The 19,239-nt window shown below is 38.0% G+C and overlaps 2 protein-coding genes across 5 annotated transcripts in view; one reads left to right on the top strand and one right to left on the bottom strand.

Annotated features, from left to right (window-relative positions):
* The window catches only part of LOC134752816 (probable chitinase 2), a 483,068-nt gene that overhangs the window by 59,605 nt on the left and 404,224 nt on the right, over positions 1–19,239 (bottom strand). The window lies entirely within an intron of this gene.
* LOC134752788 (uncharacterized) overlaps positions 1–19,239 on the top strand; it is an 80,077-nt gene that overhangs the window by 56,639 nt on the left and 4,199 nt on the right. Inside the window, exons 18-30 of one of the 4 annotated variants that reach the window (XM_063688497.1) lie at positions 6,604–6,664; positions 7,394–7,485; positions 8,234–8,701; positions 10,473–10,581; positions 10,681–10,754; positions 10,982–11,066; positions 11,318–11,399; positions 12,888–12,984; positions 13,729–13,839; positions 15,083–15,235; positions 15,948–16,045; positions 17,331–17,452; positions 18,576–18,661. In XM_063688497.1, coding sequence (XP_063544567.1) covers positions 6,604–6,664; positions 7,394–7,485; positions 8,234–8,701; positions 10,473–10,581; positions 10,681–10,754; positions 10,982–11,066; positions 11,318–11,399; positions 12,888–12,984; positions 13,729–13,839; positions 15,083–15,235; positions 15,948–16,045; positions 17,331–17,452; positions 18,576–18,661 — 1,638 coding nt within the window. Of the gene's footprint in view, positions 1–6,603; positions 6,665–7,393; positions 7,486–8,233; positions 8,702–10,472; positions 10,582–10,680; positions 10,755–10,981; positions 11,067–11,317; positions 11,400–12,887; positions 12,985–13,728; positions 13,840–15,082; positions 15,242–15,947; positions 16,046–17,327; positions 17,453–18,575; positions 18,662–19,239 lie in introns of all 4 variants that reach the window. The other 3 variants (XM_063688495.1, XM_063688494.1, XM_063688493.1) reach the window with 3 other exon arrangements.

Below are 19,239 nucleotides of genomic sequence, written 5' to 3'. Positions count from 1 at the left end.
CTGAATGACGTTTAGCAAATGTATTGTCTTTTAATTGTGATATATCTACATCGTTGCTTCTTTCTGGTTGCTCGCTTTCTTTGTCATTGTCCATGTTAATATTTAGGTCTACTAAATTGTGTTGTAAATTTAAATTAATATTATCTCCATGCATATTATCATCGTGGAAAGTATGATGTACGTTTGTATTTGTCTCCATGTTGGGTATAGCTAACTCGTTGCTGATGTCGAAATTTGATAAAATAATCACGATGAGAGCGACGGTGACCACTTGTTCCGCCATTATCTGAAATGTTAAAAATTCCAATGTATTTATGTTAAAATTACAGATCATTTTTGATTTAACTTAACAATTGACAGCTTTTTGATAGCTTGTTTGATAACTAAAAATAGCTTAGCGGTCAAATTTTCCACATGTAGTACCTATTATAAACATTTTTGTCCCAAATTTGAACCATGTCACATCCAAAGTGTTCATTTTGTTTACTTTGAAGTACCGAAGTTAAACAAATTATCAACTGTGGTTACCATAAGACCTAAGAAGTACTATATTGAGATAGATTTTGCTTAGAAATACAATGAAATTTTTAACCATACAAAATAATTAGTTACGGGCAAAGACCTATACGTATAACTACATACAAGATGAATAAAGTCTAAGGAAAAAACGTGCCCATTAATTGATTTTTAAATTGTATTTCAATAAGTAAATACGATAAAATGATACTTACGATACTGTATTTAAGGACTACACATTCCGCAAACAGAATACATCACTTGCAGTGTAATTTTCTACTGTTGTTTTGTTTTGTTTTTCCAAAGTTTCGATTCGTATTTGCCAGTTATTTATATTTTTGTCCTCGTCTTTTTTGTTAAAAATTGTTGATTTTTATTGACTTAATTTCGCGTGCCGTTTATAACTTATCTGTAGTTCTCACGTATCGCTAAAATTACAACACTGGTTATTAGGCTGACGCCTAGAATGCCACTGAGTTGACTGGAAGCGTAATAATAAACTTGTTATTATGACGGCTGATAACATAGTGGCCATGTGGCCAGTACCTATAACCAAAGATAGATATAACTCCATAATAGATGGACACAGGAAGGAAAAATACGTGCCTCGAAAATGGCGACGATATCGTTTGTTATTTAACAATTTTAACGCATATAAGTGCTAGAACATGAGTCAAAATCATATAAAAACCATTTATCCATATATAAATACATTTTATGGTATTTTTATACATCTTCATTTTTAGTTTTAATCGTGTGTCGATAGATGGCAGAACATTTCCTGTGACTACCATAGACATAGTATAGTAGTTATAGACATGAAACCGAGCGACCAGGGGTAAGAGAAAGACATATTCATGTATTGTCTGGTTAATGTATGGCAGCATAATCCTTTTTCTCTTTCACTCGTATACATTTCGGTATTTCGCCATCGCCTCCTACCTATGCTGCCGTAACCCGACCATGAAAGAAAAACCCGGTCGGCGATAAGGACAAAGCATGGCACTATTTTCTCTTTCCTCTTATGGGAATCGCAATAAGACTATCTGTCTCTATCAAAGAGTGTCAGGCCCTTGTTTATCATTAAGGATATTTAGACTACGTCCCATAGTAACAACATCGCAACCAAAAAGGCGTTTTGCACCATGTAACAATAAAAATGAAATTTTTTCTCAATTTCGAGGTTGATGACATAGTAAAAAGTTACATACAGACAACAAAAATATTAAGACTTTAATTGTTAAATACAACGTCGTCTGTGTTGCATCTCGCGGACTGCCGGTCCCAAGCTCGGGTAAAGGAGGAGGGTTCTTTGCTAGTGAGTAATATATTCTTTGGTTCTTTGTGGGGCCAACAACCCTACATGGTAAAAACCTAAACGTTCCGAAGTCCAATAAAAAAAAAACACAACGTCGAAAAGCGCATCAAGAGATATGAGCTGCACAAATAAAGTATAAAAAGTCATGATCTTTAACTACAATAACAAGTTTCAATTTGTTTATTTTTTATGACACACTGTTATGTTATCGGTCATTTACATTCACCTTTGTTGGGTCAAAATTGTCCACAGCGTTTTATAAATAGCTATTAATAGATATTCAATCAGATCATTGATACCATCCCTAGTGCCGGTGACATCCCTAGTGCGCAAAACGTTCAAGTTAATAAACAAGACCAAGTGCGGGTAGTTCGAAAAACTCGCGCGCCTAGAAGATGTTGATGTCAACTTTAGCCAGTCTTCTCCGAGACCACGGGGACAACGCCGTCCTCGAAACGTCGGATGTAAATTTAAAACTTATTTTATGCGATTAAGTCCCGTCGTTGTAAATAATAATCAGATCATTGATACCATAGAGTAACTTATACTAGAGCGGTACTGTCATAGTAAATTTTGTAACCCCAGTAAATTCACTGCCATCTGTCGACACACTTTAAAACTAAAAATGAAGATTTAAAAAAAATACGTTTAAATGTATTTAAATATGGATAAATGATTTTTTTATTTGCATTAATTATTTTTATATGATTTTGACCCATGTTCTTTCACTGGTATGCGTTAAAATTATAAATAACAAACGAAACAGTCAACGCCCTCTATACGAGCGTAGGCCAAAACTAGTGGCGCCATCTGATCGAGAGTAAAATTTTCGTGATTTTCGAGGCACGTTTTTTCCTTAGACTGTATCCATCTATTACGGAGTTATATCTATCTTTGTTGATACTTAATAGGACCTAAGATGTCCATAACTCAGAAACAATGTGAATAATACAAAAAATCGTTATTTAAATTTAGAGACAGTTCAATACAATACAAATATTCTTTATTGCTCACCAATATTAATAGAAATGTGACATATCTTATACCTTTAAACGAGCTATTCTTGTATATATCTATTTACCTATGTATATATTTCGGGGATCTCGGAAACGGCTCTAACGATTTTGACGAAATTTGCTATATGGGGGTTTTCGGGGGCGAAAAATCTATCTGGGAAAACGCGCTTATTTGAGTTTTTATTTGTTTTCCGAGCAAAGCTCGGTCTCCCAGATATTGAAGAATTTGACTAAAGACATTGTGAACTTGGTGCCGAAAGTTGATGCTGTCCGGCCGGAGAACTGATTTATTGATCGATGATTTGTTGATCGGGTCGCCACTTTCCCGAATGAAGGTTGAGGGAGACGATGGCTGAGATACGCGTCATACTCGTGAACGGGTGTTGTTTGTGGAGACCGGTCTGTTTAAGTTTACACGGGCTTCATTTTACCTATGTAACTTTACTTTTGAGTGGCATTAACGTGAGGCACTTCATTCGGTTCTTGTCTGTTTGTCTGATTTAATATCTTGTCTTTTTATTAATTATATAACAATTCAAATCTTGGAGACCCTTTACATCTCTGGATAATTTGATGATCTTTTTTATTATTATATACATTTTATCTCTGACACCTAGAGACTTTTACATCTCTAAACAATGTTAGTACTTCTGTTGTTTGTATATTTTTTATTAGCTTTTTTTGTGTAATTTGACATTTATATTTATGTAATTGTTTTTTTTTTTGGTAATTTTGGGTTAATTTAATTGTTTGTAAAAATTGACATGTAAAAGTGCCCCTGTGGCCTATTTGCTGAATAAATGTTTGATGTTTTTATTGATGTCTTTTTTAACATATCACATGATTCAAAATTAAAGCCATAAATTATAGATACAGTTACTTTTTACACAGCTCACTTTATTATAAAATCACGATCTTCTCGACCGTTTCTTCAAGCACAATATAGTACGATCCGGCAAAATTATTCTTCTAGTACCTTTAGCACATTTCCCTAAAGACTCTGTTATTCTGTTTGACAAACCCATACTTTCACTCGGAGCAACACATTTCAGCTCTCCGTCAATTATCGCGTACTGTAACTTTCCTGGACAGTTATCCCAAATCATTATAGCTTCTTCATCATCATCGTCTCTTTTAACTCGGCGCTTCCAATTTGAAATATAGTCTGTATTGTCTTGCGTTGATTTGACGTGTTCAATCAAATTTTGTTTTGTGTTATCAACTTTTAATCCGGTTTTTGTTGTTAATTCGTCCGCTATCTTCTTATTTTCTATTCCAGCGCTATTGAAAGGTTTATGTGTGTTAGTTTTGTTATTATCAAACTGTTCTATCTCATTCAATATGCCTTCTTTATCAATTCTTGCATTTCCTCTATTAGATTTTTTGTGTAGGTCAAAGTTACCTAAAAGATTAGGTGTTAAAGAATCCAAGTTTGATATATCTCTCGCTTTCGCTTTCTCGTTTGTTGTATTTTTAATATCGTCTATATTTGAATAAGTATAATATATTTTACTGGAGTAAAGGTTGACTGAACATGTTTCTGTGTATATCATTGATAACACGACGACCGCTATGGCGTTGGCGATAGATGACATCATCTGAAATGACACAATTTTATCACTGCATAGGATTGTTGACACATGTTGAATTTTATAACGAAATCTAGATAAATAGATAGAAAATGAGCAATTTATCACATTAAATTGGAAACTTAAAAATATATGGAAATAATAAAAAAATACAAGACCTCAGTTTCGAAAAACTTTTTTTTTTTAACTTTAAAATAACAAAAAATAACGGTACCATTCGATTCCTTGCATTTTATTTAAAAAAATATTGTATGGCAACAATATACATAAACGCAACATTTCACCAACATAATCGCAATTTCCTTGTTTCCCATACATCGAAACGGCTTCTAAGCAAATTGACACAGTGACGTCACTGTGTTGCCATTTCTGTTAGAGCGTTTGCTCAGTAAAGTGCGGGTGCCAGACTTTGACCATCTATTGTGACTTTTGTACTATAACTTGAGAATTATTTATTTATGATTATGAATAACGAATTATTTATAGCAAAATACAAACACTACTTACGATTTCTACGATTAACAACACCCGAATGTTTGAAATCCCGGTCACAACTAAGAACTGTGTTGTAAACAGAAGCACAAGAAAAGTAATAATACAATAGATAATAACTAAAATTATGTACATAAATAAGCACATAAACAAACGATTGTCCAGCTCACGAGATAAATCAGAACTGGATGACGCATACACAATATATGTAGACGATTTATATATGTGTGATATGCAATGACCTTTTATTAATAATAGACGCGTAACGTTCTTAGTTGACAAAACATAAAATGCAGGTAATATTTACGTACGGCTTACTCAATATAGGTTCCGGAACCTATATTGAGTAAGCCGTACGGTTGACGCCAATGTGTCAAGATTGTCACTCAATATAGGTTCCGGAACCTATATTGAGTAAGCCGTACGGTTGACGCCAATGTGTCAAGATTGTCACTCAATATAGGTTCCGGAACCTATATTGAGTAAGCCGTACGGTTGACGCCAATGTGTCAAGATTGTTCCGGAACCTATATTTGATAGCTCACGATCGAGCGCCGGGTGCCATATCTACCTCCCTTTACTTACCATGATGATATGTCACAGATCATTGACATATCGTCGCTATACTTACTCAACCTCATATCTGCAACAACCATTTGATGGAAATGTCGCTTTTCTTTCATTCGGAATACGGGTGTTTTTGTCATCAAATGAGTGTTGCAGATACGAGGTTGAGTAAGTATAGCGGCGATATATTACGGTATGGTCGAGTCGTGGAATACAAATGGGATACTATTCAGGCCTACCACGGGTCAGATTATGTACAGTCGCCATCAAATATATCGGAGCGGCCAAGGTGTTCACAATATCTGAACACGCACTCTAACGCCCAGACAATAGAGGCGTGTTCAGTTATTTGTGAGCGCCTTAGCCGCACCGATATATCTGAGGGCGACTGTACTACCATGCGGCGACGTAATAAGTGGTATTTCCTATAAAAAGGGACCTTATTGTCGATGGCGCTTACGTCATTATTAACGACGCTCCGATATAAATACAATGCCTCGCGACGCTGTGCGGCGTAAGCGCCATCTACAATAAGGTCCCTTTTCATAGAAAATGCCCCATATATGTTGTTTTTTAATAAGAAAAAGTATGTTTATTGCCACACCTTAGAAAACAATTATTTACAATTTATAAAAAAAAAATAGCTACAAAATACAAAATAAACAAACTTATCAACAACATAATAACTATAACTTAAATCTATGGTGAGGCAAAGGGTCCCAATCTCAGCATGTGCAGTGCCAGAGGGCTCCGCACTGATTTTCAGACTAGTCCCGGGAGAAATTGAGCCAATCAAATTAGATTTTTTCGAAGAATTAATTCTCAACAAGCTAGAAATCGTTTTAATACCTTCACTACTTATAATTTATAATTAAGTGAATAATTAAAACGTGATAAATTTTGTCCTTCGCTGCCTGAAACACAGAAACTCCTAGTTCAGGCATTTGTAATCCACTTTCCTCTACTAACAACTCTTAGTCTTTAAGATGAACCTCTGTACGATACTTTTTTCAATAAATGATTTGTATTTGGTCCTAAATGCGTGTAATGCGTGTAATCCAACTTTAAAATTCAACTTTTGATAATTATTTTCCTCTTGTTTCAGATTCAAAATTGCGAAAAGAGAAGAGGACGGTTGGAAAAACAGCACTCTTTTATCGACACAGGTACTATTAATTTATTTACTACTTTTTTTAAATTATTTATACAGGACGTCCCAAGACTATGCGACGTGAAGGGAAAGTACCTCAAATATCGTAGATAGGATATTTTGCTGATAAAAGACTGTTATTTTTAAAAGTTAGTAATAATGTATTCAAAGATTTTCTAAAAATTATTTGCTTCGTCTGGGAATCGAACCGACTTAAATGTGAAAAAAAATATCACCCGTATTTTTATGATGCCAGTCGAAAGAATGGACAAAAAATAATAATACTAACGTAGGCTAGGATCAACTAACACTCATTGGACCATTTGTTTTCTTGAATAAAATAATAAATAAACAAGTAATTCCTCTTAAGTAACGCCCGCGCGGGTTCGTATCTGGTGCAAAGGTTGTCCATCGCAATTCAACGTGGTAACGCGGCTAGTGTGATGGGCACCTTCGCGCCATGGACAACTCGGGGGGGACTTTTTGGCTAGGCATAAGTTGAGTCTTAAGTTGTTATTGAATTGTTTTTTTTTTTGTTATACTGACATTTTTTTTTTAAGTAACATGGTATCTTAAAAGAAAGGAATAACGTAAATTTAATCGTTGTCTCCACTCGACCCTGTCATCGGCATTACCCCACTATTTAGGGTAGAATGCGTCCAAGTCGTCCCGCCATTTAATTTTCAGTCTGCTTGATTATTAATAAAATAAATAATTCTCATTTTTCCTGAATTTGTTTTCGCAGAAGCAGAATGCCGTTGCGACGACGGTCGGAGCAAATGTTGCTGCGAGTGTCGGCGACATGATGGTTGCAACCAAAGAAGCTGCGACAACAAGGTAAGCTCTTCAGACCTAGATCGATTCACAAGAGCTGGCTCTAGAGCTGTACCCTTACCACGAGTCACTGACAGTGTCAACACTGGGTGAAATTTTAACCACCGTTCATACTCTGCGTAGTGACTTTATGGGTCATACTGAACAACTTTTATTATGGGACCAATGCCGAAATCGCGGAAAAAAAATGGCTTTCCTGTAGAAATCAGCGGCATCACATCAGCCGGAATGTATGAAACAGCCAAATTGCTTTTCGCGGTTTCGGCATTGATCCCATAATAAAAGTTGTTCAGTATGACCTATAAAGTCACTACGTAGAGTATGAACGGTGGTTAAAATTTCAATTGAAAAGTGCTTGTTGCTAGGCCTATTTGAATAAAGAATATATTGACTTTTACTTTGACACCCTGTATACGCTAACTTCTACCCATATTTCATATTTGGCTCTGCCAACTATTAAATAAGCAATATGTGGTATTTTCTATAAAAAGGGACCTTATTGTCGATGGCGCTTACGCCATTATTAACGATGCTCCGATATAAATACAATGCCGCGCGACACTGTGCGTCGTAGGCGCCATCGACAATAAGGGCCCTTTTCATAGAAAATGCCTCATATGTCCTAAAGCCACTAGGGCGGCGCCACAGTCATGTATGGACCGAACATTTGATCACTTTGTTGGTCACTATAATTATATTTTATGCTAACTGTACTATATCGTCTAATTACAGTTTAAGCTTTTTTTTTCAGATTTCTGTACAACCAGAGCAAAAAACTACCCCAATGCCATCAGACCCGGTCAAAAACCGTTACGAACAAAATACGGAACAAACACCCAATCAAACGACGCCGCCTGAATCGGCAACCAATCACAGACAAACTTACGACGCTGAAGCTACCCGCGTCGAAGAATCGACCAATCAGAGACCAGAGATTCAGAATGTTCAAACATTCGAACCAGCGAGTCAGGTCCCATTCGAACCTCAAAGAACGGAATTCGAAAACCAACGGCCGTACGAGCCAAAGGTATTTGAAAATAGAACGTTCGAAGCGTCGAATCAGAGGCCGCCGTCGTTCGATCCGTTGGCCAATCAAAGGACGGCTAGCGAAAATGCGACGAATCAGATGACGCCGACTAACAAATTGACCAATCAGGAGAGCGTTGAGGTGCCGCAGTATGTTCCGCAGCATTACCACAAGGGATTTAGAAATGACGAGGTAAACTTTTCTCATTGATATGTCTTCTTTTTAGTCATAGACATAGTATATACAAGTAGTTATAGACGCGCCACCGAGCGACCGGGGGTAAGAGAAACAATATTCATATAAAATTTGGGCAGCATAGGATTTTTTCTCTTTCACTCTTATACATTTCGGTATTTTGCCATCGCCTACCTATGATGCTACCCGGTCGGTGATAAGGACAAAGCATGGCACTATTTTCTCTTTCCTCTTATAGGAATCGCAATAAGACTATCTTTCTCTATCAAAGAGTGTCATGCCCTTGTTTTTAGTCGTTTCACTCTGGTCGTGGTCACGAGCTTTACAACACGCCGCCATTCTTCTCTGGTACCTGCCTTCCTGGCATATTCGTATGCCAACCCATCCACTGCAGCTTTGACCTGGTCCGTCCATCTCATTGGTGGTTTTGTTTGTGGCCTTGTACCATCCACTCTCCCCTGGACCACACGTCGCCAAATAGCCGCAGCCCCCTGGCGGCATACATGGCCAAAGAAGGTGAGGATGCGAGATTGGATATGAGATGATAGACGCTGCTTGTTGCCGAGTCCCTGGAGTATAAATATAAACTCGTTGGTTTATAATTCTGTCCATGATACCCCAAGCATTTTTCTCCAGCACATCTCCAGAGCGTCTATCTTCTGCCTCAACTTTTCGTAGAGTCCACGTTTCTGCGGCGTATAGAATATTCATATTCATATTCTTTATTTGTATTAATCATACATTGTCATGGATGCGAATGGAATATGAATGGAATAGGAATGGAATACGGATGGAATATGAAGAACTGCTGCGTTAATGACGCCATTTGGCAATAATCTGGAAAAACGAAATATTTAGATCACTACGGTTACACTTGGTATTTCTAGTCGCCATCGGCGACATGTTTCGGACCCGCCGGGAGTTCATCCTCAGGCTCGAGTGCCCGCGGCGGCTGTACTCCGTGCACACCTGTCTCCCGACGGGTCGGAAACATGTCGCCAATAGCGACTTTAAAAATACTAGTGAGTGTAACCGTAGTGATCTAAATATTTTGAAATATGTCACACGATGTCTCCTCGGTACGGAGTGAAACATGTCGAGCGTTTTTCGACTTAAAATACGTGATTGACCCGTTATTAATATATTTAATATGTCTCACGATAGTTTAATTTCGATTATTGAAGGAACGCGAGTGTATATATACGTTGTAGTTTTTCTTTCGGGTCGGTCCCTCATGTCTGAGGATCGTGGTCAGTATCAGGGTTGCATCTGGAGCGGATGATCTGCCTCCGCCGGTTTCTGCCCAACGCGTCTTTGACAACCGTGTAGAAAGCACAGGACGAGGAGTCTTTAACTTGATCGGTCCATCTTACGTCTGACGACCGGTCTGGCCTGCCTGTGAAGCCGATGGTCCTGGGTTCGAATTTGTGTGATGAGCACAGATATTTGTTCCTGAGTCATGGGTGTTTTCTATGTATTTAAGTATTTATATATAATAAATATCGTTGTCCCACCCATGACACAAGCCTCCCTTGAGCTTACTGTGGGACTTAGTCAATCTGTGTAAGAATGTCCTATAGTATTTATTTATTTATTAATTATTATCTTGTTGGTGGACGAGCGCGCGATCTTCTGCCTTCTGTGTTTCCAACCACAATCAGTTTTTCCAAACTTTCGTCGCCCCTGCGCACTGAAGATCTACAACTTCCATAAATCTTTCAAAAAAGTTAGGCAAATGAAACTGAATCAACTTTTTATGGTTTTTCAGGTGACATCGCCTACACAAATGGTCCAGAACCCTATGATGGCTGACGTAGGGGTGTACAACATTATGGCCCAGGCCAAGGTCACTCCTGTACCCGTAGACCCCAATCTCCGTAAGTATAGTCTCACTGCGTTCGAGCGCCAAACTACCTCGACAGAAATGGGTGCCTTTCATCCCTTGGTTAACAATCTACTATTGTCTTGTGTTTCAGGTCCGGTGTCCCTCACCAACATGGTGTTCCCCGCCGTGACCCCGGCCTACCCCTACCTCAACCAACTGCGAATGGTAAATATTAGAGATGCCATACTTAACTTCTAGGGGAGAGTGCCTCCATAGTATGTCCCACATACGCAAATTTCCCGAAAATAAGTAATGGACACCATTTTTCGGTCAAGAAATGATTAAAATCGCTCGCATCGCTTCAAAAATTGGTTGTTTTGTTTATGCTCACACACTGGAACCTAAAATAATATAAATGAATAATTGTTTTACAATAATGTTGTCTATTTTAGGATCAGCCATTGCAGCCAATGTACCAGCCTTTGATGGAGGAACAGAAACTAGCGCCCTCTCCCCACAACGAACCTTTTAGGATCGGTCAGTTAATAACAATAATAAAATACCTTCATTTGTCATTCAAATCTTATATTTTTTGCCTATTTATAGCCAAGATTGATAATGATATTGCATATGATGTCAAGTGAATGAATTCTAAATGAATATGTGCATATTCTAAGTACGCCGAAGTAAGCCTAATATCCGGTATCTGGTATCCGGCCAAACAACTATCCGTTCCATCTCTAGTATTGTGTTTTAAAAATAAATAAATAATGGACATGGTGTTGCAGACCCGTCGTACCAGTACGCGTACCCGTGCGGCGCCTGCGCAGGCGCATGCCTCGACCCGCACCAGCACCAGCACCAGCGCCCGTGAGTAACACTTACAGACTTTCTTGTACATAAGTATGTCAGAGCATTTTCCTCAAATCTGCTAAGCAAGTTCGATGATTATATAGAATTTTATTGTTGATTCAGTAATTCAGTATTTGGATTTTTTTTTTAAATGACAGAGCCATGGAAGGATTCGCAGGGCCTATACCCGTAGCTTACGAAGCCACTTATGATTCGATATTGGAAAAACTGGGCACTTTGCGTATTTGATTTACGTATAAATGCATGCAAGTCTCAGTCTTAGGAGACCCTTTACACCTCTAGAGATAATTTGATGATCGTTTTTTTATATGTATATTATATATTATCTCTGACACCTAGAGACTTATACATTTCTAAACAATTTTAGTTCTTCTGTTGTTTGTATATTTTTTATTCGTTTTTTTTTTCGTGTAATTTGACATTTAGACTGGATACATCTCTAACAAAGTATCTAATATTTTATTGATTCCATATTTGTAATTGTTTTTTTGTGAATTTTAATTAATTTTATTGCTTGTAAAAATTGACATATAAAAGTGCCCCTGTGGCATATTTGTTGAACAAATATTTGAGTAAATAGTTATATATTTTGGTAATTTAGTAATGTAGTTTTTAGCGCCTAATCAATAAAAAAAACTGGCAAACTAGGAAAAGTGCCATCCTGCGAGACAGGCATAGCCTAGTGCAGGTGTCATGGGCATTTATATATCTTGCAACAACATCAAGCAGTGTTTAAGGGTCCCCGGCAAGCTCGGTTCTCCATACAAACGTTGATACGCTCTCATTTTAAAACTACTAGCTAGTTTGCTCTGAAACTATGTACTTACAATAAGATAAGGTATATCTAGGTCTGTAATTAGCTTATGTAGCTTCAGATACCATAGTAAAAAAAATACAGCGAATTTAAGTTTTTCATACAAAACTTGTTTTTGCTCTATTTCGTTTGTTTTATAAACTGGAGCTATATAAACTAATTACAGACCTAGATATACCTCATGTCATTGTATGTGCAAACTAATTACAATCCAACACGTAGTTTTAAAATGAGAACGAAACTCCGTTTGTATGGAAAGGTGAAATTCGGCCGAGCTTGCCGATAAGTTTACTTAACCTTGTTTTAATCATAAGATTCACTGTATCAATAAACTATTTAGTTTTTTTTGGACAGCAATGTTGTTGGTTTTGTCTTTACAAGTCTGTAATCTTACCTCAACTCTTCTTGAATACTGTCACAGAATAAGTAATAGTATTATCATACAGAACGGCCACGCCCCGCCCCGCCCCGACTCGAATGACCTCGCCCCGCGACAGCAGATTGACGGCCGTTTGCCGGCCGCTCAGTACTGTTTTTAAGCAACTTACTCCCACAATGACGCATGCCGCGTGTACGGACGTGCCGTTCACACATAAACACGCAAGTGATTTTAGCGTGTCCGCCCGTGATACTGTGTTTACATACAATAGGTAGAAACCTTTTTTTTTTAGGTACAGCGTGGGCTACGGGCAGCTAGAACAACAAATGTTGCAACAACCTTACCCCGTGGGCAACGTGTTACTGCAACATAACGTGCAACATTATCCTGTAAGTCTGAATCTTTCCTATAAATAAAAGATTTTTATTTTCGCTTACCGCACAAAAGGGTAGTTGACACATGTTGAATTTTATAACTAAATCTGGTTAAATAGATAGAAAATGATGGATACAGTCTAAGGAAAAAACGTGCCTCGAAAATCGAAAAAAAATAATTCTCGATCAGATGGCGCCACTACCTTAGGCCTACTCTCGGATAGATGGCGTTGACAGTTTCGTTTGTTATTTAACAATTTTAGCGCATATCAGTGAAAGAACATGGGTCAAAATCATATAAAAAATATTAATGCAAATAAAAAAAATCGTTTATCCATATATAAATATTTTATGATACTACTTTTATACATCTTCGTTTTTAGTTTTAAAGTGTGTCAACAGATGGCAGTGAATTTACTGTGGCTACAAAATTTACTATGACAGTACTCCTCTATCCTATTATTATCCTCTTTGCTCTAAGCCTTGAGTCATAATCATACGTGTTGAATTGGGTTTTCATTTCAATGGGGTTAGCCGGTCGAAATAATTAGCAGATGGCGCCAGCATAGCTTGCCCTGTTGTGTGTGTTGTGTTGCCCTCGAATTGTGTCAAATTTTTGTTTTTTTAATACCCAGCCCTTTAAGCCTAATCTCATACAAAAAGGGGCAAGCTATGATGGCGCCATCTCTGCAAACCTTTGACAGTTGCCAACCCAATTTAGACATACGAAGCATTGTGTGTAATTATTTCTGATTGCAGTACCCCGATGCAATGCAGTGGGGTAGCCCCATGATTCCCGGAGCGCCACCGAAACTACTCATGCACGAGTTGTGCCCCGTGTACCCACAGTACCCCTACGTGTACCCTCAGGTAACTAAATATGCCAGTTGATAAAAAAAAAATCCTAATTTTTAGGGTTCCGTACTCAAAGGGTAAAAACGGTCCGCTGTCTGTCTGTCTGTCCGTCTGTCACCAGGCTGTATCTCATGAACCGTGATAGCTAGACAGTTGAAATTTTCACAGATGATGTATTTATTTTGCCGCTATAGCAACAAATACTAAAAACAGAATAAAATAAATATTTAAGCGAGGCTTCCATACAAAAAACGTGATTTTTTTGGTACGGAACCCTTCGTGCGCGAGTCCGACTCGCACTTGGCCGGTTTTTTTTACTAACGCTATAAAGGTTGTCCTTTTGCACTTAATGCGTTACTTAATCTCGTGAGGCTAAATGTACATTAAAATGTACATATTGATTGCAATCTAATTTGACCCTTTTGATGAAACAAATAGAGTAGCATTTCTTTTGTTTCACTGCGTTGTAAAACAAACGAAATTCGTTCCAATTTACTTATAGAATAAGGTTCAAATTAAAAATTGAAAAACTTTATATGGTGGGACTTACGAGGCTAATGGAAAGTTGAAAACAAAGTGCAGTGGAACACATTTTTTGGAACTAGGAGTACTTTTTATTATAGGAATAAGAATAACGTAACTTTTCTCGGAATCCTAATAACGTATTGTAGGTTTTTGTATGTATGTATGTATGTATAAACTTTTTATTGTACAAAGACATAGAACACAAATATGGCACAGAAATAGGCAGTACAAAGGCGAACTTATCCCTTTAAGGGATTTCTTCCAGTTAACCTTTGAGTAGATGAGAATTGATGAAGAACGGTAGACAAATATAGCACTGCGTACAATAGACTAGAGGAAAGTCAATAAATTTATAAAAGAGGGCGAAAATAAATAAAATAAGATAAAAAATTTAAGTAACAGTATAACAAATATATATAATACCTACGTTTTATATAATAAATATACATCCATAGTCACAAACAGTTAATTCTGGTCCGATAGCCACAGTTTCCTTAACTGCCCCTTAAGCGATGCAACGGACCGCGATTTCCTTAAGGAGGGAGACAACTCATTCCAAAGCTGAACCGCTCGTACCGCAAAAGATTTACCATACGCACTAACTTTGTATGAACGAAACGAAACTGACGATTTCTGAAAACGCCTAAAAAGTAAATAAACAATGATAATTTACTTTATGTACTTATTGAGACCCCTTTTATTGAGATTTTCTAACTTCCCCATGCGTTTTCAGATGATACCACAACCGTACCCGATAGTCCAACCAATCTACCCGACGCTAGACAAGGACAGAAGACCGCGACGCACACACACTCTTCCCACATCCCAGCGAACCACCCCCCAGCCGAGGGACAGAGACAGCGAGATCGCGCTCAAGATACAACAGGTACAGGTGAGATAAGGCTCGAGATACGACAGGTACGGGTGAAACTATGCTCAAGATACGGCAGGTACAGGTGAGACAAGGCTTAAGATACAACAGGTATGGGTAAGACAAGGCTCAAGATAAGATACAACAGGTACGGGTAAGACGCTTGTTTCACCCGGGAATCGAACCAACTAAAAAAAAATAAACACGCTATTTTATAGTTTGTCAAAGGACTGTCTTATTTCAAACATAGACAGAGATAATCATACTATCTTTGTCTTACACTAGTACTAGCACCCAGAAAACAAGGACGAGTATAGTTTATTTTTTGTTAGAGTTTTGAATGATTCACGGTTAGTTTCACTAGACTTATATTGTCCCGGTCAATATAAGTCTAGTTATTTTTTGTTCTTATTTACTGCCAATTTGGTTTGACCAACTATAGCACGAAATGTTAACACATTTCTCCAAGAAACATTAGGTCTTACACTCGTCTGTCATACAAAATATCCATAAAATCGAATATTTAGTATTCAAGAATATTTTTAGACAAACAAAATTGAAAACAAAAATGAAAAATCTTTGAATGCAGTTTTGTTTATTTTCAAAAATAAAAGAATGTTTCCTTTAAGCAAAATGAGCTAACTTAAAGTTTTGAGGTACTTTCCCTCCAGGGCCCATTCATTATTTCCACACATACTATTAGAAACAAATACTTGTATTATTACAGATAAAGGAGCAAATGACGCATCTGAACACCCAGGATAAGGAGAGAAGCGGCAACGGGCTGCTAGGCAACGCGCCACCCAACTACATGGGGAGAGTTGGGTGAGTTTACACTTTACACCATAGAGAAATATTGCGAATACAGTGGTATAGGGTTGCCTGCGAAAATCCAGTCACAAATAAGGGTTGCCAGCACAGAAATTAATATACCAAAGAAGACGCAAATGCATCTACTTCGCGTGTTCGAACCCCGACCAAGCGTCGAGGTTGACCGTCGCTCTTTACAGTCCACGCGCGTCAGTTGTTGCAGCCGGACGTCCGTGAAAACTTAAAAAAATGCTTCGTTGCATGATAATTAACTGCAACAGCCCAAAAATTGCGAGCCCACAAAGGCAAGAACAAGAACATATGTCCTTTCACAGATAAGTAATTTAAAAATTATATTATGCGTAAATTTTGTATGAAAAAGTCGGCACGCTTGGTTTCAATACAAATCGTGGTATTTGCGTCATCTAGCGTATATATATATATATATATTAAATCTGTGGTTTCCAGGCTTTTAAATAAAATAAGAAGGGAAGACTTTTAGCGATAACTTAAAAACGGCTTAACTGATCACCATTGTTTTAATTTTTATCGAATGTGTTTGTTGCGCGCTATTTTCGTGATTTTTTACATATTTTTTGGACCGATAGTTAATATAATTAAGGAAAGAGTGGTAACTTCATACATCAGTTTTCTTACCAAAACTTGAGTTATTTTCGTAATCGACATCTAGCGTCAAGTAGCGAATTCATCAGTACTGCTAGTTGACAATAGATGTCTCATCACTTAGATTAGTTATAAACATAGACATAACTCCGTAATAGATGGATACAGTCTAAGGAAAAAACGTGCCTCGCCAATGCTTAAGTGGCTCCAGTGATGTTGCTTACGTCCATGGGCGACGATGACTGCTTCCCATCAGGCGGTTCGTCTGCTCGTTTGCTGAATATCACATAAAAAAAAAAACAAGAAAATTTGATTCTCGATCAAATGGCGCCACTACCGTTGGCCTACTCTCGAATAGATGGCGTTGACGGTTTCGTTTGTTATTTAACAATTTTAACGCATATTAGTGAAAGAACATTGGTCAAAATCATACAAAAATAATTAATGCATATAAAAAATCATTTATCCAATTTATCCATGTATAAATACATTTTATGATATTTTTATACATCTAAATTTTTAGTTTTTATCGTGTGCCGATAGATGGCAGTGAATTTACTGTGGCTACAAAATTTACTACTGTACCGCTCTATCCTATATATCTATTATATCCTCTTTGTTAGTTATAAATGTATTAATTAAACGGTGTATACAGTTGGTGGCTACGTTTCAGGAGGAGTGTGTCGACGAACGACGAGACGCAGCTGTCGTCGGCGGCGCGCGCCATCGTCAACTCCATACGCAGCATGCAGGCGCACGCGCACGCGCACGCGCACGCGCACGCGCACGCGCACACTAGTAACTTTCTATTTATTATTTTTAGTATGAACCAACTTTTGCCCGCGACTTTGTCTGCGTGGAGTTAGTAATTTGGGTAATTTATTTTTTACCCAATCTGCTTTTCATCGATACCTCATACAAACTTCCACCCCCCTCTTTTCATCCCCTTAAAGGATGACTTCTGGGTTAAAAACTACCCTGTGTCCTTCCCCGGGACTCAAACTATCTGTATACCAAATTTCAACTAAATCGGTTCAGCGGTTTAAGCGTGAAGAGGTAACAGACAGACAGACACACTTTCGCATTAGTATGGATTTTTAGTATGAATTTTCTCAAAAGATTTTTACGCCTAAGACTTCTTTTGTGCGAGCGGTGGGCCATTTGCCTCTTTATCGCTCAGATATGCAAGAGTGACAGTGATGTATGATAACAAAATTTCTACTTTCTTGTTTCGCGATAGACCCTCAAATTGTGGTAGTGGCGCCCCCTACGCAGTTTCGCGTAATATTTCCTATTTAGTACGTCATTTAAATTTGAAATTTGATTAATTAAAATAAAATCGAAATTTCAACAATTCAAAAAAAACCAGCCAAGTGAGAGTCGGACCGAGGGTTCCGTACTTTTTAGTATTTGTTGTTATAGCGGCAACAGAAATACATCATCTGTGAAAATTTCAACTGTCGAGCTATCACGGTTCATGAGATACAGGCTGGTGACAGACAGACAGACGGACAGGCGGACAGTGGAGTCTTAGTAATAGGGTCCCGTTTTTGTACGTTTGTTTCCTTTGGGTACGGAACCCTAAAAATGACGTATGTTACTTGGCAGGCTAGTGAACTATGTACTATTTCATCACACTCGCTCAGTAAATGTGGAATTGCACACAGTCTTAGCGGGAACTATAGATAAAGCGTTTTCCCTAGGGAGTTATGAAGTTGACATTTGACTAATTGACATTTCTCTTTATACTTCATTTTTGTATCGCAATTGTGATGAAAAACATTGTTTGTAACTCGGGGCGTAATAATATTGCAAACTCGAGTCTATAAATCGCTCCGGCAAGTCGTCGCGATTTAACTATACTATCGTTTGCAATATTGAACTTACGCCCCGTGTTTGCACAATGTAATATTGTTTTCAGACCAGCACGACGGGCGGCGGCACGCGGGCGAGGGGTACCGCGAGCGCCGCGACGAGCGAGACGACAAGCGCGCACCGCACAGACAGGTAACTATATAATCATCATCTTCCTCGCGTTGTCCCGGCAATTTGCCACGGCTCCATGGGAGCCTGGGGTCCGCTTGGCAACTAATCCCAAGAATTGGCGTAGGCACTAGTTTTTACGAAAGCGACTGCCATCTGACCGTCCAACCCAGAGGGGAAACTAGGCCTTGTCGGGATTAGTCCGGTTTCCTCACGATGTTTTCCTTCACCGAAAAGCGACTGGTAAATATCAAATGATATTTCGTACATAAGTTCCGAAAAACTCATTGGTACGAGCCGGGGTTTGAACCCGCGACCTCCGGATTGCAAGTCGCACGCTCTTACCGCTAGGCCACCAGCGCTCTATATAATACTAAAGGTAACTATATAACACCAAAGATTTAATTAGGTTACATACATACATACATACATATAATCACGCCTATTTCCCGGAGGGGTAGGCAGAGACCACGGATTTCCACTTGCTACGATCCTGACATACCATAATAATAATTAGATTTTATTGATAATTAGGTTAATCTTAATAAAAAATAAAACATTTATTTCGAGTATCTGTGACTCATAAGTACATAATACAAACA

The sequence above is a fragment of the Cydia strobilella genome, chromosome 25, assembly GCF_947568885.1.
Source record: "Cydia strobilella chromosome 25, ilCydStro3.1, whole genome shotgun sequence".
NCBI classification, from domain to species: domain Eukaryota; kingdom Metazoa; phylum Arthropoda; class Insecta; order Lepidoptera; family Tortricidae; genus Cydia; species Cydia strobilella.
This window is presented reverse-complemented; position numbering and strand designations above follow the sequence as displayed.